The sequence below is a fragment of the Silene latifolia genome, chromosome 6 (genome assembly GCF_048544455.1).
Source record: "Silene latifolia isolate original U9 population chromosome 6, ASM4854445v1, whole genome shotgun sequence".
Classification (NCBI taxonomy): domain Eukaryota; kingdom Viridiplantae; phylum Streptophyta; class Magnoliopsida; order Caryophyllales; family Caryophyllaceae; genus Silene; species Silene latifolia.
In genome coordinates, this window is record NC_133531.1 from 2285502 (window position 1) to 2308261 (window position 22760).

The 22760-nt window shown below is 37.9% G+C and overlaps 4 protein-coding genes across 4 annotated transcripts; 3 read left to right on the plus strand and 1 right to left on the minus strand.

The window, feature by feature from the left end:
- The first annotated feature begins 2513 nt into the window (after positions 1-2513).
- On the plus strand, positions 2514-9320 carry LOC141585944 (phragmoplastin DRP1E-like). The gene is made up of 15 exons (XM_074407024.1): positions 2514-2826; positions 3030-3093; positions 3776-3883; positions 4881-4982; positions 5089-5139; positions 5238-5299; positions 5420-5510; positions 5602-5666; positions 5862-6056; positions 6144-6263; positions 6343-6413; positions 6574-6799; positions 7504-7554; positions 8184-8552; positions 8917-9320. The coding sequence occupies exons 1-15, from the start codon at positions 2686-2688 to the stop codon at positions 9043-9045; spliced, it is 1845 nt and encodes a 614-aa protein (XP_074263125.1). The 5' UTR covers positions 2514-2685; the 3' UTR covers positions 9046-9320.
- Positions 9321-10178: 858 nt separating this feature from the next.
- LOC141585945 (signal recognition particle 9 kDa protein-like) lies at positions 10179-13776 on the plus strand. The gene is made up of 4 exons (XM_074407025.1): positions 10179-10368; positions 10500-10568; positions 12980-13073; positions 13487-13776. The coding sequence occupies exons 1-4, from the start codon at positions 10297-10299 to the stop codon at positions 13564-13566; spliced, it is 315 nt and encodes a 104-aa protein (XP_074263126.1). The 5' UTR covers positions 10179-10296; the 3' UTR covers positions 13567-13776.
- A 243-nt stretch (positions 13777-14019) lies between these two features.
- Positions 14020-16714, minus strand: LOC141585946 (uncharacterized). Its single transcript, XM_074407026.1, has 3 exons — positions 16601-16714; positions 15558-15727; positions 14020-14487 (listed from the first exon to the last, which is right to left on the minus strand). The coding sequence occupies exons 2-3, from the start codon at positions 15711-15713 to the stop codon at positions 14089-14091; spliced, it is 555 nt and encodes a 184-aa protein (XP_074263127.1). The 5' UTR covers positions 15714-15727; positions 16601-16714; the 3' UTR covers positions 14020-14088.
- Positions 16715-17417: 703 nt separating this feature from the next.
- On the plus strand, positions 17418-21840 carry LOC141585947 (acyl carrier protein 1, mitochondrial). Its single transcript, XM_074407027.1, has 2 exons — positions 17418-17757; positions 21246-21840. The coding sequence occupies exons 1-2, from the start codon at positions 17539-17541 to the stop codon at positions 21420-21422; spliced, it is 396 nt and encodes a 131-aa protein (XP_074263128.1). The 5' UTR covers positions 17418-17538; the 3' UTR covers positions 21423-21840.
- The last annotated feature ends 920 nt before the right edge of the window (positions 21841-22760 follow it).

The following is a 22760-nucleotide window of genomic DNA, read 5'->3' on the forward strand; positions in this document are numbered from 1 at the left end:
GTTCAACTCCCTGCGGTTATCTGTCATCCTAAAGGATGTCTTACCTGACACACGTGATTTGCAGGGTATTGCATGTGCTCGAGGGGATTATAATTTATAACCCTCGTCATCAAAAAAAAAATGTTCTCTAATATGTGTAATTGTGCATTTTTAGGGCACATGTTAATTAATTAATAAAGTAACTAAAGAAAGATTGTTGTGAATATACGATCATAATACACCTGGTGGATTTGGTCCTGTTCTTTTGAACTTAATTTTAATTCATTTCAGTTCAGTTCACTTCGGTTTCATTTAGTTCAATTCAGCTCATTTCCTTACAAATTAGCTCTTACTCCGTTTCAGTCCAGTTAAGCTCAATTCAGTTCTGTTCAATTCACCTCCACTCCATTAAATCTTTTTCAGCTATTTTCAGTCCCAAAAAAAAAAAAACAGAATCTAAAAATAAAACACACTTGTTCAATAAAATAAAATGCAGTCCGTCTCATTAAAGACGGTCATTATCCGTCACAAGCTGAAAACGGAGAGTGACCCTCACACAAAATGCAAGTGGAGTACCAAGTTGAGGTATCCATTCCCCCCTCCCCCCAACTTTCACAATCCATTTACATTTGTGAGAGAGATACTATCCGTCTTCAGCTTGTGACGGATAGTATCCGTCTTCAATAAGAATTTGTGAATAAATCCTTCCCAGCGGTCTCCTAATTTGGTTGGTTGGCATAAAGTTTGTTTACCAAAGTCGGTTGGTGGTTTAGGAATTAAATCTTCTGAAGCAGCTAATAAAACTCTTCAAATGAAACTTTTATGGAAAATTCTTATGGATAAGGAAAATATATGGGTCAAAGTGGTATCGAAAAAATACTTGAGAAATTGTTCACTCTTTGATCATAAGCCTAATTCAGCCTCTTCTTGGCAATGGCGTAAATTAATGAGTCTTCGGAATCTTTTTAGAAAAGGACTGAGATGGCAGGTAGGTAATGGTAGCAACATTAAGTTTTGGTCTGATAATTGGGTTTTTTCACACGCACTTACAAGCAGTATGGTTGATGATGATAGTAACCGTGATCTTAATCTTTTGGTTAAAGATTTCATAACCTCGGACAAGCAATGAGATGTTTGTAAATTATCCAATTTAGTGAATAGCGATATTGTTAATCAGATTACTAACATTCCAGTGCCACATAATGATATTCCAGATACCCTCATTTGGGGGTTGTCCGTAGATGGAGATTTCTCTACCAAAACAGCAACTTGGTTAGCGCAAGGTTTGTTCGATCAAGCTTTTGACAAATGTGAATTTCAGTGGATTTGGAAATTGAATATTCCTCCTAAGTTGAAATTTTTTCTTTGGAAAGCCTGTGTTGACGGCCTTCCAACGAAAAGTAGACTTCTCAAGAGTCATATTGATGTCTCACCTCATTGTGTTCTGTGCAACAATCCTATTGAAAACAAAGATCATTTCTTTTACGAATGTCCCTTGATTGGGTCTGTCATCCAAGACCTGAACATTATTAGTTTCAACGAGTTTTTGTCAAATTATGATAATATTACAAGTCAAAGTTTTTTAACGAAACTTAATTATCTCAAGGATTTAATTCCAAAAGATGACTTTATAAAGATTATTTTTATTTGGTGGAATGCATGGTTCCATAGAAATGATATTATCTTTAATAATGTTAATTTAAGCACCAGCAAACTTATTACTTTATGTAATAATAGCACTAAGACATGGAATGTGACTAGATTTAATGATCTCAACAATCCCGAGGTAGAAGAGTTAGCTAGAAAGAATTCTAGTAAGGAAGAGATTTGGTGGGAAAAACCTACAAACGGTTTCTTAAAGCTAAATTTTGATGGATCGAGAATAGAAGGTAATAAAGCTGCTTTAGGATATTCTATAAGAGATCACAATGGTAAAATCGTTTTGTTGGGAGCAAAAAAGTGCGGATCCAATAGTATCCTTGTTGCGGAAGCACTTGCTTTAAAAGAAGGTATTTTAGCAGCTAAATACTTAGGAATCTCAAAGTTAATTGTGGAGGGTGATAACTTATGTGTTATTAATTCGATTCGAGGTACTTGGCAAATTCCGTGGGAAATTTCTAGTATTATCAAGGATGTGAAATTAGACCTTCATTTTTTCGATGAAGTGATAATTAAACATTGCTTTCGTAAAGCCAACAAGGTTGCTGACTTCATGGCTTCAGTTGGATATTCATGTTCAACTCTTTCGAGGTGGTTTGATAGCCGGTGGCTTCAACTTACCTCCCCCATTCGAAATGATGAGATAGGTTGGTCCTATCCTAGAGGATCAACCTAGTTTTCTTACCTAATCAAAAAAAAAAAAAAAAATAATAAAAAAAAAAAATAAATAAGAATTTGTGAATAAAATGAGCTAGGAAATCCTTACCACAATATCATCCCCAACGGTAACCAAAATCGAGCGAACCCAATTCCTTCCACACGCACACACAAATTCCAACGTTCAAAATTCAAACCCCCTTGGAAAACACTACTTCACTTGACATTTGACAATAAACTGACCCATAAAACACAGCACTCAAAATTTCCTTACATTCCCCTGATTTTCTCCTCAATATTTTCCACATTTGTACTACACCCAACGCTCTCCTCATTTATCACCCACCATTTTCCTTATTATTAATTCATTCCCTTTCACAGTTTCAAAAAATGGCGATGATGGGGAGTTTTATAGGTTTAAACAACAGAATTCAGAGAGTTTGTACTCTCCTCGGCGACCACAACGCTGCCAATTCCGCTTTCAATTCTCTTTGGGAAGCTCTTCCCTCTGTCGCCGTTGTTGGCGGTCAGGTAACCGTCTTCCGATTTTATTACTTATGTCCTCTTTTTTAAAAACAAAACGTAAAATATCGTCTTACCGTGTGATACGACCTTCAACCAATAAAAGGATGGTCACATACTTAAAAAATAAAATAAAAAGACGGTATTATTCTATAATTTGTGTAGTTATTTTACGAGATAATTTTGTTGTGTTTTTGTGTGGAAATTTGCAGAGTTCTGGAAAATCGTCGGTCCTTGAAAGTATTGTTGGTCGTGATTTCCTTCCTAGAGGATTTGGTAAGTGTACAATTTTGTCTGCTACTTTATTTTTCTGTTGTACTCCCTCCGTCCGTCCGATTATTTGTTGTCCTATTCCATTTTGTGTCTCGGCCAATTGTTGTCATTTCTATTTTAAAAATGCATTTGATGAGCAATTTGATCATTCACACTCAATTTGTTCCACTTGTCATCTAATAATTTTGTCCGCAACTTTATTTTTCTGTTGTACTCCCTCCGTCGATCATTTGTTGTCCTATTTCATTTTGGGTGTTTCAGTCAATTGTTACCCTTTTTATTTTAAAAATGAACTTGAGCAATTTAATCATTCACACTCAATTTGGTCCACTTGCCATTTACTAATTGACCCTCTCCTCCTTCCTTGGTTTCTGTGCCAAAACCAAAGGACAACAATTGACGGGGACTGAGGGAGTAACTTGTAACTATTTGTTTTAGTCTGAATTCTAGCCGAATAGGACCATTTAGGCATTAAAGCTCCCCCTCGTGAGTTTTAACACTGCTACAAACTCGAGACCTCTAATTAAGCTAGAAGAACCCCTTTAATTGCCACTAGTAAAGTGGAATTGTATGTAGAGAGTGGAATTAGCTCAAACTAGAGATAAAGTATACTTGGTTTAATTTTGAAAGAGCAATCAATTGCCATGTTTGTTGTTGAAATTCTGTTTGCTTTAAATTGTTGCAGGGATTGTGACGAGAAGGCCGTTGGTATTGCAGTTGCATAAAACAGTGGAAGGATCACAGGAGTATGCTGAGTTCCTTCACTTGCCTAAGCGCCGTTTCACTGATTTTTGTATGTTTTTTTTGGCGAATTTATTGATTTTAGGTAGTTAGATGTAGTTGATTCTAGTTGCTTAGTGGGTACGTGAAATGACGAAAAAAGGTACAATGGTTAGACCTTGCAAGTTTCGAGATGAAGCTCTAAAATTGCAATGGTTAATGCTTGATGACTCTTCAATTGTGCGCGCTTATGTACAATGGTCTTCTCTAAAACTGCGGTGGTTAATTAGTCAATTGTGCGCTTATGTACTATGGTCTTATGGTTATACCTGATAGATGAACCATCTCAATCAGAACCTTAAGGTGATTGTTGAGGTCCAACTATTATAATTATTCCTATTACGCTCCCTCACTCAAATGCTCATTGGGCTTGAGGTTGCCAGGATTCGAACCCGTGACCAAAGGTCACGATGACTCTGATACCATGATAGATGAACCATCTCAACCAAAACCTTAAGGTGATGGTTGAGGCCCAACTATTATAATTATTCCTATTAATACCTTGTAAGTTTTGAGATGAACCTCTAAAACTGCGGTGGTTAATTAGTCAATTGTGCGCTTATGTACTATGATCTTATGGTTATACCTTGTAAGTTTTCAGATGAAGCTCTAAAACTGCAGTGGTTAATTAGTCAATTGTGCGCTTATGTACTATGGTCTTATGGGTTATACCTTGTAAGTTTTGAGATGAAGCTCTAAAACTACAGTGGTTAATTAGTCAATTGGCTTATGTACTATGGTCTTGTGGTTATACCTTGCAAGTTTTGAGTTGAAGCTCTACACTGCAATGGTTAACTCTTGATGACTCTTCAATTGTGCGATTAATGATTAAGGTGGGATAGCCATCATACATGACTTCGAAGGATTGTTGAGGGTGGAGATGCACTTAACTCGTCTGTTTAGCTGTTGTATAACATATAGTCGTATACTATCTTTTTTTACTTTGTTCAAGTACTATTGTTGTTTGGCTATTGATCCCTTCTCCACCTTGACTTTGTTACTGGTTTTAGCCCTTGTTCGTAAGGAGATTCAAGATGAAACCGATAGAGTGACAGGAAAGACGAAACAAATTTCGCCGGTTCCTATTCATCTCAGCATTTACTCACCAAATGGTAAATGATCTTTGATTCTGTTACTTGACAAAGTATTGTTTATCTCAGTTTTTGCTTTGTTGTTCAAGTTCATGTGCTGAATTGATCATGTAATTGCTTTGGCCAGTTGTCAACTTGACCCTTATTGATTTGCCGGGTTTGACAAAGGTTGCTGTGGGTGAGTTCTCGTCTTGTTACTGGATTTCTATAGGATTAAGAGTTGCCTTTTGGCTAATCATTAAACTGACCTCGGTTGTTACTTCATGTTGAATTCAGACGGACAGCCTGAAAGTGTTGTCCAAGATATCGAAGACATGGTTCGTTCATATGTTGATAAGGTAATCGTCCAATTCAGGAGTGTCATATCTTTCTCTCGTTGAATTTCACTGTTAGCTGCTTTAGAATCGATGAATTATATAGTGTGGCTTTGTTCTCATGCTAAGCTCTTGTTTTGCCAGCCCAACTCCATTATACTGGCAATATCGCCTGCTAACCAGGATATTGCAACATCAGATGCCATAAAACTTGCCAGGGAAGTGGACCCCAGTGGTAGGTTTCCGTTCACTCCATTCAGATACACATCATCTTAAACGTCTGTTATATTTTTGCACTAATGTAATCATGGACATAAACATTGCAGGAGACAGGACCTTCGGTGTCTTAACGAAACTGGATCTGATGGACAAGGGGACTGATGCTTTGGATGTATGTTCCATTTAAGCCTTCAAGACCATTTTCTTGCCTTTCCCAAAATTTAATGCCATCGTTAAAAGGATCGATGCTTTTGTTTTTCTGGTGTTCTTCTTAACAGTTAATCACATGCGTACATCAAAACTTGTAAACCTTTTTACCATTTCTCATCTTTGTACACTTTTGTGCTCACTCTCCTTTCTATGCTAGGTTCTCGAAGGAAGATCTTACAGGCTTCAACACCCCTGGGTGGGGATAGTGAATCGCTCACAAGCAGATATCAACAGGAATGTTGATATGATAGCTGCAAGACGCAAGGAGCGCGAGTACTTTGCAACAAGCCGTGATTATTCACACTTAGCTAGTAGGATGGGATCAGAATATCTTGCAGAGCTGCTATCGAAGGTACAACTCTCATTATTGTTCTTTGGTATGGCAGAATAGTTTGTTTGAGTTTTCTATATATTTTATTCCCGTTTGTCCATGCTACAGCATTTGGAGTCTGTAATTAGGGCCCGTATCCCAAGTATTACAAGACTGATAAACAAGACCATTGAGGAGCTAGAAGCAGAACTGGATCGACTTGGCAGGCCTGTCGGCATTGATGCTGGGGTAAGTTGGGTTCCTTAAATGTTATGGGCACGATCCTTTATAATGACGTACTCTTCCAATAACTCGTGTTATATCTCAGGCACAATTATACACAATTCTGGAACTTTGCCGCGCATTCGATAAAGTATTTAAGGAACATCTTGATGGAGGGTAATTCTTTAGCCTATTTGGCTCCAACAACTGCACTCTATATGATTAACTTTACGAGTTTCAAGGAGTCCCTCCCTCATCTTCTCTTATTTTTGATATTCTAGCACGCATCTTACCTATATCCCAAACTCATTATCCTTGTCTGACTTTTCACTTTCAGACGTCCTGGAGGTAGTCGAATATACGGAGTTTTTGACCACCAGCTTCCTGCGGCTATGAAAAAGCTTCCGTTTGATCGGTACCTTTCCCTGCAAAATGTTAGGAAGGTAGTTTCCCAGTCTGATGGTTATCAGCCACATCTTATAGCCCCTGAACAAGGTTACCGGCGCCTAATTGAAGGTGCATTAAATTATTTCAGAGGTCCTGCTGAAGCGTCTGTTGATGCTGTAAGTGCTGCTTCTTTTTTACTCAGAATCTTAACATGTCAAAGGTCTTCTGCTGAATATCTCTAGCCTGAGGTCTCAACTATGAGGCTCGTAAATACACACACATGGCATAAAATCCTCCTGATACGTTGGGGAATTTTAGGCAGCTTTTATACAACACAGGATGTAGAATTGCTCCCATTACACAAAGCCCCATAAGGAACACTAATATTTTAACCGCATCAGCGAATATTTCTGAGCCTCATACATGAGGGTCAGTACAATGGACACATGGTACTGAGATGCTACATTAAGCAATACGAGGCTGCCCGTGACTCCGTCATAGGAAAGAAAATAGACTACAAACATTGAAACATGGAATATCAACTCAGATTTAAATTTTATAAAATTTTACTTATCTGTGACCTTCTCATGGATGGTTCGAAAGGATGATTCATGTTAGCCGACCCCAAATCATTTTGGGATTAAGGCTCTGATGTTGTTGTTGTTGTGTGACCTTCTCAGTAACATATGCCAGTCCACATCTGGTTATAACTTCGCACCCAAAAAAAAAACATCTGGTTATAACTTGTCACCGACAAAGAAAAGTTAATGCAATGAAAAATCAAAACAAGATACCAAAGGAAAGCTCAATAGTGTTTAATACTTCAATTCTCCTTGGCTTTTTGGTGTTCATTTTCATTTTTGAAAATTTTGTCATTCAGGTTCACTTCGTGCTGAAGGAGCTTGTCAGAAAATCAATTGCAGAAACTCAGGTGAAGTTCGTGTGGGTAGCAATGTATCTAACGCAAGATATGTCGCATTTTTTTTAATGTGAGAACAAAGAGTTGATGACTTGTAAAATATTCAAAAGGCTAACCAAAAGAATTGCACATTTCATAAAACTATCTTTAAACCTGAATGCATTACCACCACAGGTCCACAGCTTCCAAAGATTCATTCTCTTTTTTTTTTTTTTTGAGGGAAATAGATTCAATCTATTTCATCAAAACACAATGTTGTATTTCTTTGCCGTTGGGTTGAAAAGCTTCAAGCAACCCAAGAAGCGGCGTGGCAAAACCACAACATATTTGATGCTATCAAAGGTTCTACTTGCCACATTACCAAAGTTTTAATGATCTCATTTTTAGTTTTTTTTTTTTTTTTTAAAGATGGTGTCCTGAGACTAACACCTTTGTTTATCCGCGATAATGGGTGAAACTTATCATCCGCCATCCATCCTCTAAAGTAACAGTAGCTTCACTACATGGAAAAACAAGGTGTTAGTGTCAGGACACCATTAACTTGGGTAAAGGCAATACTAAACCGATATATAAAAACCCGTCACTATGCATTCCTTCATCTTTTCATGGCATAGATGATAATTCATACTAATCATGCACAGGAGCTCAAGCGCTTCCCGTCTTTGCAAACTGAGATAGCTGGAGCTACTATTGAAGCCTTGGAGAGGTTCCGAAATGAAAGCAGGAAAACAGTTATCAGGCTAGTGGAAATGGAAGCTTCATACCTCACTGTTGATTTCTTCCGGAAGCTTCCTCAAGAGATTGAGAAGAGTGCAAGTCCAGCTGCTTCAAATATGGACCAATACTCAGAGGCACATTTTCGAAGAATAGCATTAAATGTTTCCTCTTATATACATATGGTTGCTGATACACTCAAAAATACCATTCCCAAGGCAGCTGTTCATTGCCAAGTCAAGGAGGCGAAGCACTCCCTGCTCAATCTTTTCTACTCGCAAATTGGCAAATTAGAGGTAACTTTCACTTATATATTCAAACTACGGAGTACTATGCATCCTTTCAGAAGCAAGTTCTGTTTTCTGAACTTAAACATCTGGCATGGCTTTTGTAAGAAATATCACTACTGCACTTGCTTTACTATGGGATTACTGGATTGTGAGTGCTCGAAACTTTGTTTGGACACAAAAATGGTAGGGAAGGGGGAACGGGGAGAATTGGTGTTTTCCGTCCTAATACAGCGTATGGTAGGGAAGGAAGGAGGAGCAGTAAGTGTCCAAGAAATAATAACACTCATTAAAAACATGTATTCAGATTTTTACTCCATGGCTTCTTCTTAACATTTTGAGAGTGATGCTGAATTTCGAGTTTTGCGTTCAGGCGAAACAGCAAGGAATGTTGCTGGATGAAGACCCTGTGCTGATGGAGAGAAGGCAACAATGTGCTAAACAGCTTGAACTATATAAGGCAGCCAGAGACGAGATTGAGTCTGTATCGTGGGCCCGGTGAGGCGATGATGTGTTAAGTCAAGCAAGTGACTGGTTTTGTTGTACCATAGTCATATAGCCTGTGGCTCATATTAGATCTGTTCTGGTATGTCGCGGCCGGTCATGAAGCCTTGTAATTAAAGTGTTCCTTGTCACATATGCAGTTGTTTGCGTATGCCTTGCCTGAACAAATGTTTTGGACAAAGTTCAACTTTGCATGATTGCTCAATTATTTATATATATTTTTTGAAATAATTATTTATATATATTGATTAATGGATAAAAGTACTTTTCCAACACCATTTTTTCAAAATTATATTTAATACTGTAGAAATTACCAACTTTTTCACTGATTAATTTGTTTTATTTTTGACAAAACTATCATTAGTATGAAATTTGACAAAGATATTCATTAGTCAGGAGTTTTGAAAAAGTATAGTGCCAAATTACTCGTATAGACGTAATCCAAAATTTCGTGTTATTGTAAATAAAATTACATCACGTATATTGTAAATATATGTAATCGATATTTATGTATTTAGAATGTATACAACTATACACCAAACCACTTTAGCAACGTGTCGTTTTTTCTTTTGTGTTGACCAGAAGTATCACTTACCGACAGTTAGGACAATCCCAACTTAATGAGTTAGGAATCAAACCCTGACCACTTATTTAAGAAATGAAGGCTTTTACCACTCACACCAGCCAACTTTAGTACTTTATCATTGTGTCGTGAGTTAGAATCTTCGAACATGTGTTGTAAAACTTGTAATCTAACCATTCGAACATCATGGTGCAACTGCTTAATAATTTTTTTTTTTCTTGGTGTAAACCATCCGGTTTAATCCGGGTAGGACCACTAGAGTGGTAAAGCTCTCCCTCATGAGTTTTAACACTGCTGCGTTCCCAGGGCTCTGGTTAAGCTAGAACAACCCTTTGCCAATTGATCTAACTGTTTATGGGTTAGAAATAAAAATTTTAGGGTAACGAATTTTCCTTATGTTGTTTTATAATTATGTTAAGGTCTCATATACAAGAAACTTCGGGATAACAAAAAGTCGATAATCTCAACCATTTTTTAGAAATTTGGGATAGCGAGTGCTAATTTTGCTACTACTAGGTTGCTTGACCTGCTAGCAAACCGCTCCTACTAAATACATTGGAATTTCCATTAGCAAACAAACACAAATGCTCGCAACACAAAAACGCATAAACCCAAATTGCTCTCATACAAAAACACACATAAATTGGGTCTCCGCATAAACTCAATATGGTTTACGTTGATTCTTGGGATGAATTTGTTGATCGTTCTGTTAATCTCTTTCGTGCAGATCCTGAATCCGTAATTCTCTCACCCTTTTACCCAATTATTTAATTTAATTTTTTCATGTGTTATAATTATAACTCAATTTATATGTTTTCGTAATTGTTTAATGAAAATTTGTATATTTATGGGTTTTAATTGCAATGCAGACACGTTATTTGATGAAATATAGACACTGTGATGGGAAATTGGTCCTCAAAGTTACTGATAACAAAGTGGTATGTGTTTATTTTACTGTTACTGTTATTGTTCTTGTTTTTGTTTTAATTTTTTGTGTTTTTGATGTTGTATTTTAAGATGTTTTAGTGTTTCTGATAATGGGATTTGTGATTTGCATATAGTTTTGATCTTGGTAAGATCCCTTGGAAGATTTGTGATTTTAATGTAGGGTTTTGTGAAGTTGAATGATCTTAGATGAGAAATTGAGAACCAATGTGTATTCGTAAGCGATTCGATATGTTAATAGTGGAGGAAAATTAGACAATTGGGATGATGAGTTTGTGCCTGAGCACCAATGTTTATTCAAAACCGATTCGCTATGTCTCTCATTATGTTGTTATCTGAGGATGTTGTGGAATGTGGAAATTTTTCGGATTTGATGTTTTGAGAACTTTTATGATGGGATTAAGTCTCAATGAGGCTACTAGAGCTGCTTAAAACTTAGATCATGTTGGAATTATGAGTTTGTGTGTGAGCACCATTGCACCAATGTTTATTCAAAAGCGATTTGTTGTGTCATTATGTAGTGAACTGGTGATTTGACAGACAATAATACTTCATAGTTTTCTGAGGATGTTGATGAATGTGGAGATTTTCTGGATTTTGATGATTGATGATTTATCCAAGTCAAGCTATGATGTTTTGAGAATTTTTACAATGGGATTAATTTGAATATGCTGCTAAAGTTGCTTTTAACTTGGATCATGTTCGAATAGATTGAGTCTTCAATATCATTAAGGCTGTGTTTGGATTGAGGGATTTGGAGGGAAAAGAAAGGGAGGGGGAGTAGGGGATTTAAAATCCCTTGTTTGGATATCAAATGAGGGTGGAGGGAAATGGAGGGGGAGAGATTTGGAGGGATCCAATTTCCCTCCTCCAAGCCTAAACAAAATCTCTCCATAATAGGCAAGATTTGGAGGAAAATTGTATCCAAACACCCACACTTCATTCCCCCTCCCCTTCCCTTCTCTCCCTTTCCCTTCCCTCCTTCCCCCTTCCCTTCTTTTCCCTCCATTTTTGCTATCCAAACACACCCTAAGGGTGCTTTTGGATTGAAGGAATTGGAGGGAAAGGGAGGGAAGGGATTTGAAGGGATGAAAAATCCATTGTTTGGTTAGCAAAACGGAGGTGGAGGGATTTATAGGGGAGGGAAAATGGATCCCTCCATTTCCTTCCTCCAAGCCAAATTATTTTCTCTCCAACAAAGACAAGAATTGGAGGAAAAATCACCTCCTCCATTCTCCCTCCCCTCCCCTTCCCTTTCCTTTCCCTCCTTCCCCCTTCCCTCCGTTTCCCTCTTTTTTTGTTATCCAAACACACCCTTAGGCCTTGTTTGGATAGGAAAAAAGGAGGGAAAGGAAGCGGAGGGGGAAGGAGGGAAGAGAAAAGAAGGGAAGGGAGAATGGAGGAGATGATTTTCCCTCCAAATCTTGCCTATGTTGGTGGGGAAATAATTTGCCTTGTAGGAGGGAAATGGAGGGATCCATTTTCCCTCCCCTCCAAATCCCTCTACCTTCATTTTGCTAACCAAACAATGGATTTCTCATCCTTCCAATTCCCTCCCCTCCCTTTCTCTCCAAATCCCTCAATCCAAACACACCCTAAAGGATTAGCAATGAACCTCAAGAAGATTGTTATCGGCAAATGACAATGTCTTTTGTATTTGGGATCCTGAACAATTGGGTTTGGACAATAAGTATGATAGGTACTAGGTAACATGGCAGCAAAATAACAAGATTACCCTAGTGCCACGATGACTCCCGCCAATGGCGAGGTGAGGAGGTCGGATGAACAAGCTTACGCCCTTGCCTATGTGTTAAACAAAGAAAGCTGTTTTGAAATGACTCCTTATGAAAGTTATGGTGGGAAGTCCATCAAGTGATGCACTGATGCCTAACAATTTTCATAGAGTCATTTTGCCTTTTTCCATCAAAAAAAGACGGTTCACTTTAAATTCATTTGTGTAGCTGTTTTTCAAGACAGACTTGTAGACTACTTTCTGCAAAAGTATGTGAACTGGTGCCCTTTGGTAAGACTTGATAAATTTGGATAGGTCCATTAAGGGCTTACCTCGACGCATATCATGCATCTGAGGCTTGAGATTATACGTGTACTACTGTACTCTTATGATTACTGGTCAAAATGTGGAAAGAGGTTGGTTTCGAAAACCCATGAGAAAAAAAGTCGGACAAAGTCAAGACGAATAGTGCAAGGAGAACAACTATAATAATAGCGGTACGTTACATGTAGTGGCGCAAAAGATGACTGTTTACTTATAAATTGCCTAGTTTGACAGCATGCTGTCACCACAGAGATTATTTTGGTAGAATTTGGTGCTTAGCTGGTTATATTTATTTGTCGTGTCCTTGAGGTAATCCTTACAGGCTCATTTTATCTCTTACATATGCAGTGCTTAAAGTTTAAGACCAACCAAGCTCAAGATGCAAAGAAGATGGAGAAGCTTAACAATATATTCTTTGCTTTGATGGCCAGAGGTCCTGAAGGTACTAACCATTTGCCATTCGTTTTCCAAAACATGATAAACACAGCCGTCTATTGTTTAATGTCATTGATTATTGATGTGATGCCCCTACAACACTTTCCTTCCTGATAAGATATAGAGTTTTTCCTTTGCATCAAGTCCTTGTTTTGTGGGTTAGAGCTTCCGAAACTAAAATTTTGCAATGATTTTAAAGAGCTGGTGTTTACTTTTTTCATTTCCTTTATTTGTTTCCTGCTTGTGGGGGTCCGGGGATTGGGGAGGAAGAGCCTGGTAACGGGTGAGTGAGATTAGCAGCATTCATCACAGATTCTTTCTCGGTCTTATGGCCTAACAGAAGTGTATGAGTTGCTCGCTTTTTAGGGATTGGCAAATTTTGTTGACTGATGTTAAGTTTCAATTGTTCTGTTTCCACAGTCGATATTGCAGAAGTCACAGGCAAAGAACAGATGGAGACTCAACAACCAGCTAAGAAAGGAAGGGGAAGAAAACAATGATTGGAAGCTCAACTGTTTTTGTTAGATACTCGGAACTATTAGGGTTATTCACTTCTTGTGGTTTAATCATGAGACCGTCACTGGGAGCACTAGATACACAGTGCAGATTTTTCATTGCTTAATGTATCTTAAGTAATGATGTCAATATTGTTGAACCAAGAGCCGCGGATATGAGAAATTTGTGCCAAAATCAACTGAACATTTGCCGCCTGGCCGCTGATTCTTTTACAGCTTATATACATGTCATGTTTTTTATTTGACATTCCAACCAGGATGTCAATTTCACCCGCACCCGATCAAAATCCGATCTACCCGATTTTAAAAGATGGAAGAAAACCCAACTTAAATGGATGATGGATGGATGACGGATGAAACGGATGACGGATGGGTTGGATGAAGAAATTTCACCTGCCATCCATCCATACTGCTCAATTTGTGAGGTTAATGCGCTTGTATACTAACATACTGCTCATTAAAATTTGGAATAACGGTTTTACAAAAGTATTTGGGAAAGAATTACATTCAGTCTACAAATATGATACCGTTTTGTTGGATGGTATCGAGTACAATCCCCAGTTTTCCTTCAATACGCTCGCCTTTCCTAGGCTCATAGGCCACAGCATATACGTCAGCTTCTTTTGATCGCTCTGCAATTAGCCTTCCTATCTCTCTACATGCATTATTATCAGTCAGAGACGGCAATGTAGTTCTCAAATCTTTCGCATTTGTGGTAGCAACCGATATGACTTTGCTTGTTCCACGATGCATCACTTTGGCATGAATGAACTTTTTTGAGAAGAATACGTTCAGAAGAAACGGTCTCATGAACATGTCTGTTCGCTGTTTCCATGATTTCCTGCTCGGTCTTTTTGCAGCTTCTCCCCTAGATCTTCGAGTCCATGCCGCTTGAACAACAAAGTCCTAACATCACATTAAAACATCTGAGTAGTACAGACTACAGATAGAATAAACCTGTTTCTCGGAACGGGGAATTCAAATCAGTGTATCGAATCCCTTCACTTGGTATACCACCACTTCGATTTATTTCTTTACCTCACCATATTATTAAACCATAAAAGTGACACATCCCAAGTTTTGTGTCATCTAATCGTATCTCCAAATATATATGATGGCACAAACAATCACAAAATTACTCCTTATGTCCTCGTGCCCTCGTAAACAAACTATGTTAGCTTGACTTGGAAGTCAAGGTACAATTGTCAAGGTAAATACCCAAGTGGCAAACTCGTCATAAACTTCAAACTTTCATAGACAGGGACACTGTTCCAAAGTATCCCGGTATTAGTACACGACTCTCAACTCTCAAGACAAATATATGATTAGACGTACGAAATACCTAAAATTTTAAAAGTGAAATAGAGATGGTAGGACATAAGCTTTAAAATCATCATATGCTTCATATAACAATCCCTCCCTCCCTTTTGACTCCGCTAGGATACATCTCTTGGTCAGTGTTGGGCATGGAAATACAGATTCCATTCATAAGACCGCAAAAGCACGAATCCAATTAACATAGTATTGCTTCACCAATTTTAAAGTGCCGGAGCTATTTTATGAACATAAATCATGCTCTTAGCTTTAAATGATGCACCCACATGCGCATAAGTTTAGTATTCATTCAATACTACTACAGGAGTTAAAATTAACAGTCTGGAAAGACGGGATATCCTAGTAAAGGTCTTACAATATAATGTGCCTCTTGCGAATGAACCACGAGTTTGGTTATTTTTAACTGTACCATGAGCACATTCCAGAAGCTGAACAACAAATAGAGTATAAGCGAGCAGAATACATAGATAGCACAGCGACTACCACACAAGAGTTTGGTTATTTCAACTGTACCAATGAGCACAGACTAGAACCCAAACAACAAAGGAGTAAAAGCCAGCAGAATACACAGATAACACCAATGACACCGTAAAACATATAAATATGCCATAGATATGGGAATGTCTTGAGGGAAATAATACCTGTTTCAATGTGCGGCTCGGCAAATTTGTTCTTGAACCAAGAGAGAGGTTCAAGTGGGGCAAGGAAGACGACCATGACAATGTTGTCGGTTTGTTTAATCGAGGTTGAAACAAATCCGAAGGTAGAAGAAAAGAAGAGGATGACATACACGCCATATTCTACAATATGCCTACACATTTCAACAGAGAAACTGATCAATTCTTTCTACAAACAGCTTGCTTTCCAGTTTCCAACCTCTCAAAGCTGGGCTTCAGCCATCAGATACCATGATAGATGAACCATTTCAACCAAAACCTTAAGGTGATGGTTGAAGCCCAACTATTATAAATATTCCTATTACGCTCCCTCACTCAAATGCCCATTGGGCTTGAAGAGTGGTTGGTTGTGCAACGGTTCCCCCGTACCGTGTGCTGAGTTTCCACTTCGAGTTTTTGAGGGGTTTTGAGGTTGCCAGGATTTCACTGGCTCTGATACCATGATAGATGAACCATTTCAACCAAAACATTAAGGTGATGGTTGAAGCCCAACTATTATAAATATTCCTATTACTATGGACAGTCTCTTTCGTTCTTCATCAATTTTCTCCTCACACAAATCGATAAAATAATACTCCCTCTGTCTCAATCATTTGTTTACTTTTTTTATTCATTATGATTTATGAGAGATATTTTAACCAAATGCAAACAGATGATTAGGACGGAAGGAGTACTCCGTATATGGTAGCACCTAGCAAGTTGCATTTGTCTAACCAAAATAAAATTACACATTCACATTTGACAAAATCAAGTAAAATTCATACTGATTTGTCACTAATTAGAGAAACCCAACAATTACAGTAACTAGACATTTCAATCAATCAACCATTTCTTATAAAATTCGAATTTTTTCAAATGAAAAAACAGTAACTTCAGATGAATTACAGAAACATTATAATAACAAATAAACAACTGAAAAATTGGCAAATACTATCAATTAAATAAAACCCAGAAACTAAAATTATGACAGTAATGGTAAGGAAGAAGGAAATACAGAGAAAACTAACCAGAAATCAAATGGATAAAAGGAAGAAACACAGGAATTAAGGTAGGAGATGAAGTGGACTGTCGAGGGGGTTTTAATGTACAGGATAACAGATTAGCAATAGAGTTACTGTGTTAGAGGGAGAGGTTAAAGTTGCAACTAATAAATATGGGTGCCAAAATAGAATAACAAGCTCCTATCGACCCGAATGACCCAGCCATTATAGCCCGATCCGACCTTAAATAGAGGACTCGAATTTGATCAGAAACCGAATTGACCCGTTTCTATCCAACCCGAACCGAATATTTATTATCGCATATTACCCATTTAACCCCAATTAACTTGATAATAACCCACTGGATATGACCTGAACCCCAAACGACTCAACCGACCCGATCCGCGCGTTGAAGTTTTACAAATTCGAAATGGCCTAATACGATAACCCGACCTTTATAACCCGACACGGCGCTGAATAGAGGACTCAAATTAACCCAATTATTCAACCCAAAATCGGATATTTATTATCGCATATTACCTATTTAACCACAATTAACTTGATAATTACTCACCCGAAAATTACTTGAACCCGAAATGACTCGACCCAACATTGATCTGCCCCGAATTTTACACACAAAATAAACAATTTGATTAACTAGTTTGACAGGTCTACTTGTAAATTTGTAATCCAACTCATAAAATATCTGCCATCTAAACCACAACAAAATTCATATAATCGTTACTGCACCAACTTAACCTATTCTCAACCCGACTCGTTATATCCGAACATGAACCGAACCCGTTCATGACTCCGAGTGTCCAACGGGTCTAATTAGAATAGACTCAAAACTCAAAGGACTCCCCTTAAAACTTGGTAAACTAACCCAAATCTCTATTCAACCTTTACAAGTGTGAACAACTACTCCTCCTAAAACCCTTGAACTTGACCATCTCAGCGCAACAATGGCGATGATTGGAGCATTGAAGAAAGCTGTTCTCAACCATGTCAAGATTCAAGTTTCCCCAAATGCACTCGCCGTTACCGGATCTAAATCGTTCGATTTCCAAACCCTAATTGTCCGCCATTTTTCGGGTCATGGTGATGCGCATCTTACTAAAGATGAAGTTACCGAGCGAATCCTTGCTGTTGTTAAAGATTATCCCAAAATTGATCCTTCTAAGGTTTAATTTCTTTCCTTTGATCTTGTTTTTGTTCAATTAATTTTAGTAATTTGTGCGTTGAATTTAGGGTTTTTTTATTAGATCTGTGTTGCGGTCTAATTTACCTTATTGCATTACTAGTTCGCTCTCCCTGAAATCTTTAAACCCGAAAACATATGTCCTGGTTCCGTAATAGTGAAGTAGATACCTTGAAATGGAATCAATGAATCAAAGTGAGACCTAAAAATGAGGCTTAATTAAGGTACAGATGAAGAAATGATGCAATAATAATGCTGAGTTTGTCAAAATGGCAAATTGTCGTCTGTGTTGATTGTCGCGAAAATGAACAATGTGTTTTGAGAGAGGTTGAACCGTTTGGATTCACGAGTTTTTTTAATGTGAATGGATAGAATGTAGTGCGTTCACCCATGGACAGTTCTAAAGGATGATTCATATCAGCCGACCCCAAGTCATTTTGGGATTAAGGCTTTGATGTTGTTGTTGTTGTTGGATAGAATGTAGTGCATTTTGCCTATCAAGTACAACTAAAGGGCTTTGAAGGAAACGTGGATTAGAATGTTGTTGGTGGATGACTGGTGAAACTAGCCGGTGTTTTCCGTGGCTTGCATTTTGCGATCTTTTTTAAGAAACCTTTGTTTGTCAAGGTACTAGTTTATCATTAGTGGGCCAAAGTTATTGACTTTCCTTTGGATGGAGTCGTTGGTTCGTTGCTGGTAAAGCAAACTCTTTTATCTGATTGGCAAGAGAGGCCGTAGAATATTTTATGTTCCTTTGGACATATGGAAACCATAAGATCGGCACGTGAAAGCTTTGTGAGGTTTGCCAAATAAAGGCAATTGTCTTCCCTCATTTCCCATCCCTTTTCCTCCAATTTAGATATTGGAAGAAGCTAAAAATTGGGTTCTCAAGGAAAATCTATATATAGCATATTAGGTCGTGAATCATTCGATTCTGAGTGCCTACTTGTCGATTCACTCAACCCATAATATATATATGGGTTCATACAACAATGAGGGATTTTCTCCAGTCCCAAGGAATTAGTGTGCATTAATTTTTTTATGATATACTTATGGACTTGTGGTTGTAGAAGATTTAAGCAGATAATTTAGGAGGATTTTGTGATGGTTCTATACCTCTATGTGGAGTCGGACACTTCGGCTGTCATTCGATTTGTTCTTTTCTTGTATATCGTATTCCATTAGCTAACCTTGAGCTCTTAAAGGGAAAACCACCTTGAGACTGAATCATCTCGTTGCGGTGAAGGCTGAATAATGTTTTATCCAACTTGTTATGAAGTATTTTTTCTCTTGCCCGGATCTCACTCATTTAAATCCACTGCTAATGGCTCGCTTGGGATGGGAATTGTTACTAGGGCAATAGAGCCTAAATGAACTAAAAAATGGAGGAAAGTGTTGATGGTTATAGAAATGGGGGAAGATAGTGTAATAGTCCCTCCATTAAGGAGTAATAGTATCCCCCCCAAGTAATGTATTGCCTTCATATGGAGTTAATAATTCCTCCCTCGCCTCCTCTTTCCACCCTCCATAACACCAATCCCCTCCCATTCTCCTTGTTTTATCCTCCATTCCTCCGGCAAAGGCGGTAATAGTTACCCCCATCCCAAATGAGCCCTAAGGAGTGTAACTCAATTTTAAGTGTTGTGAAAGAGGTTGGGATGTTGAATCTACCTTCTGCTTATCTCGTTTTAAAGATTTTCTGATCTCATATATTTCCTTTTGCATCTATTGAGAAAATTGTATTCTTCAACAACACTACCGAAATGCCTCAAGGGCTATTGCAAATTGAGTTACACTCCTTAGGGCCCTGTTCATTTCAATGGCCAAGATGATGTTTGTACATATATTGAAGGGTCCAAATTTAAGAACTAAAGATAATCGAAAAGGATTGTTCAGATCTTACAACCGTGACCACCATGACTACCATCCCAATCTTCATATACGCCCAAAATGCCACTATTTTTATGATCCTTTTGGCAGCCATGTCCAACCATCAAGATTTCGGTGATAAAGATGGACACTTTGGAGATAAAATGTTGGAGATGAATCAAAACAGCACGACTTTTTGGTCTTGTTCAAGGAATATGGTTAGCTGTTAAGATAGATGAAGTGGAAATAGGAGAGTGAAGGTTGAATTGCGGAGATGCAGAGCTATAGGTTTGCTTAGGAACAGACGAAGAGAAAGGGATGATATTCAGAAAAACCAATCCAGGCCTTTCATTTTACTCGACGCCACGTGTTTTGATCGGACACCAATTTCTTTTGAGAGGATCCACAGTCAGATGTTTGATTTTGATCGTCTCAAACTGCTTGATGTACTACTTAAATCACCCATGATTCAATTAACATCAGGACACTTTTTACAGTGTACACTACGACACTTGGCTTTTATTGAATGGCTTTAGTGTCGCTATTGGCTTTACATTCGTTTAAAGTTTTATGTACCCATCATACTCAATCTTAGGCCATGTATTGAAGTATGATGGTAGGAAACACATAAGCATTATGTTTGGGGATTTTCAAAAAAAAAGGGTTCTGGTAAGGATGCATAATAGAGTATATTCTTAGTTCTTATTGCCATCCTCTGCATTTTCCACGGAGTTATGAAGGACCTGTTCTCGTGTTATAATGTGAGTTTGGGAACTTTCAGCTACACCAAAGATTATTACTGTAGGTTTGGGCCTTGAGGTCTTGTCAAGTTTAATGGCGTTATGTCTCTTTGTTTTCAAAGATGAACTGTATAAGGTACACAGTTCACTCATCCCAGTGATATGGAAATGCCGAAAATTATTTTCTTCATTTCCAGCTTGAAGGCATATAGGATTTCTACCTTCATACGGAGTAGATGCTACCATAAGTTGTCTTGTGATGTATTTCAGGACCATCACAGGACAAGGTTGTATAAATTTCATTAACAATGTCTTTTTCATAGAACACACTGCGAACTGGTTTCTGTTGCCTAGCCTGTCATTCTGTGACGCATGCTGACTTGCATCTAATGGTAGCTTGTTCAATTTTGATATACTTTAAAGCAGTAGAACTCCTTGTGGTTTCTGATTTGATTTCGTTCAACTTTCAGCCTTCAAAGTGGTATTTGTCTGAACTAGACTTCCATGAGTTCCATCTAATTATGCAGAAACTAAATATTTCTTGGTCCTGTTGTCTGCTCGGTTATGAGTTTTAGATTTTCCCTAACTGAAGTTTCAACTACTCCCTCTGTCCCAGTCAATTGTTGACCAAGGAAAGTGGAGGGAGCCAATTATTAGATGATTAGTGGACCAAATTGTGTCTGAATGATCAAATTGCTCATCAAATGCATTACTAGAATAGAAAGGACAACAATTGACTGAGACACCCCAAAATGAAATAGGACAACAAATGACCGGGACGGAGGGAGTAATTAATTATTTGCTGCTATATGTTGAAAGTTGAAACTAAGAATTGTTTTGTTTCTGTTGTCATCAATTACAGGTGACACCTGAAGTACATTTTCAAAGAGATCTGGGTTTAGATAGCTTGGACAACGTGGAACTTGTGATGGCGATAGAAGAGGAATTCAAGCTGGAGATTCCAGATCTTGAGGCCGATAGGATTGATTCTTGTAAGAATGCCATTGAGTATGTTTACAACCACCCACTGTCTAGTTAAACCAACCAGCTACGATTTTTCTGGGAACTTGCTATTTTGTGAGGAACTGCATGTTTTTGCTTTGTTGAAGTTCTAAACCGAATGTGTTAGATCGATCCTCCTAGCCAAGGATGGCAAATAATCTGTATTGTTGCCAGGAGTTTGCGACAACTTTCTGCAATCCTACTCGTTCATCCTCTGATTCTCGTTGTCCAGGTTTACCATCTTTATCTTCTGATATATTGTATTTCAATGTATGGTTCCTTTTCAAAAGGGGTATGATGAAATGAAACTAAAGGACTCTTTAAATTGATTGTGCTTCTTTCTATCGCTAAAACGAGTCATTCATTGCAATGGCGCAATCTTGATTATGGTTCATCCTTAGAACCGATCTTGATCATGAGTAATCGAAAAGGAAGTTTGTGTTTAATGTTGCAAATGTTTGATCCTTCTTTCTCCACCATTCGGAGAGACCTTGACTCTTGAGTCTTAATGCACCAATGTTAGATTTTGTTAACGTGGATTGAAAATACAAACAATATCGCTCGTCTTTTACAATTATTATAGATTTTTTTGCCAAAACCTTGTTAGTAATACCAATATAGTGAATATACCTTAAAATGACTATTGGGTGTTTCGAACCTTCTAAAACAACTGTATACAACTTATTCCTATTTTTCAACACTACTCGAAAAATACAGGTCATTAGGTCTGTGCCTTACGATGGATGTTGGGCGTTTTAAAATCTTTGAAACAACTTAGAACGGTGTATTGTTTTATTTCCGACACGGCTTGAAAAGTATTCTTAAAAATTACTCTGTGTCTCTACTTCAAATCATATCCCCTTATGTCTCCCGATAGAGATGTCAGTGGGGCAGGTTTTAGCGGGTCTCGCCCCTTAGTCGGATGTTTAATTTTCCGGATTTTAGGGTAGCGGAATAAAAATTTCCGTAAATCACACAGATGGTTCCTTAGGTTAGATAAAGCAGCCATAAAAATTTTCAAAAACAACATAGGATATTTGTGGGTGCCGCGACAAACCGGGTAGAAATCAAGTACAAGTTAAGATGCATTAAAACATGTTGTTTGGGGCTGAAATCGTATATGGTAACTCCTAATGCGACCCTAAACACGTGGTAGAAAAACCGAGAGAAAAAGAAACATGACCCGATACAACCTCCCGAACAGCTCAAAGCGAAGTGTATAATACACAAATTTCAAGATTTTAGGGTACCTGAACAAAAATGTCCGTAAATCACACAGATGGTTCCTTAGGTCGGATATAGCGCCAATAAAAAATTTCAAAAACAACAAAGGATATTTGAGGGTGCCGATGTGCGATAAACTAGTATAGGGTAG

Coding starts and splice junctions, on each gene's coding strand:
- LOC141585946 (XM_074407026.1), bottom strand. CDS start 15,713: ATGGCGTGTATGTCATCCTCTTCTTTTCTTCTACCTTCGGATTTGTTT. Junction 14,488..15,557: donor CGAGCCGCACATTGAAACAG/GTATTATTTCCC, acceptor ATGTGATGTTAG/GACTTTGTTGTTCAAGCGGC.
- LOC141585944 (XM_074407024.1), top strand. CDS start 2,686: ATGGCGATGATGGGGAGTTTTATAGGTTTAAACAACAGAATTCAGAGA. Junction 6,264..6,342: donor CTGTCGGCATTGATGCTGGG/GTAAGTTGGGTT, acceptor GTTATATCTCAG/GCACAATTATACACAATTCT. Junction 7,555..8,183: donor AATCAATTGCAGAAACTCAG/GTGAAGTTCGTG, acceptor AATCATGCACAG/GAGCTCAAGCGCTTCCCGTC.
- LOC141585945 (XM_074407025.1), top strand. CDS start 10,297: ATGGTTTACGTTGATTCTTGGGATGAATTTGTTGATCGTTCTGTTAAT. Junction 10,369..10,499: donor TTCGTGCAGATCCTGAATCC/GTAATTCTCTCA, acceptor ATTGCAATGCAG/ACACGTTATTTGATGAAATA. Junction 13,074..13,486: donor GATGGCCAGAGGTCCTGAAG/GTACTAACCATT, acceptor CTGTTTCCACAG/TCGATATTGCAGAAGTCACA.
- LOC141585947 (XM_074407027.1), top strand. CDS start 17,539: ATGGCGATGATTGGAGCATTGAAGAAAGCTGTTCTCAACCATGTCAAG. Junction 17,758..21,245: donor CCAAAATTGATCCTTCTAAG/GTTTAATTTCTT, acceptor CATCAATTACAG/GTGACACCTGAAGTACATTT.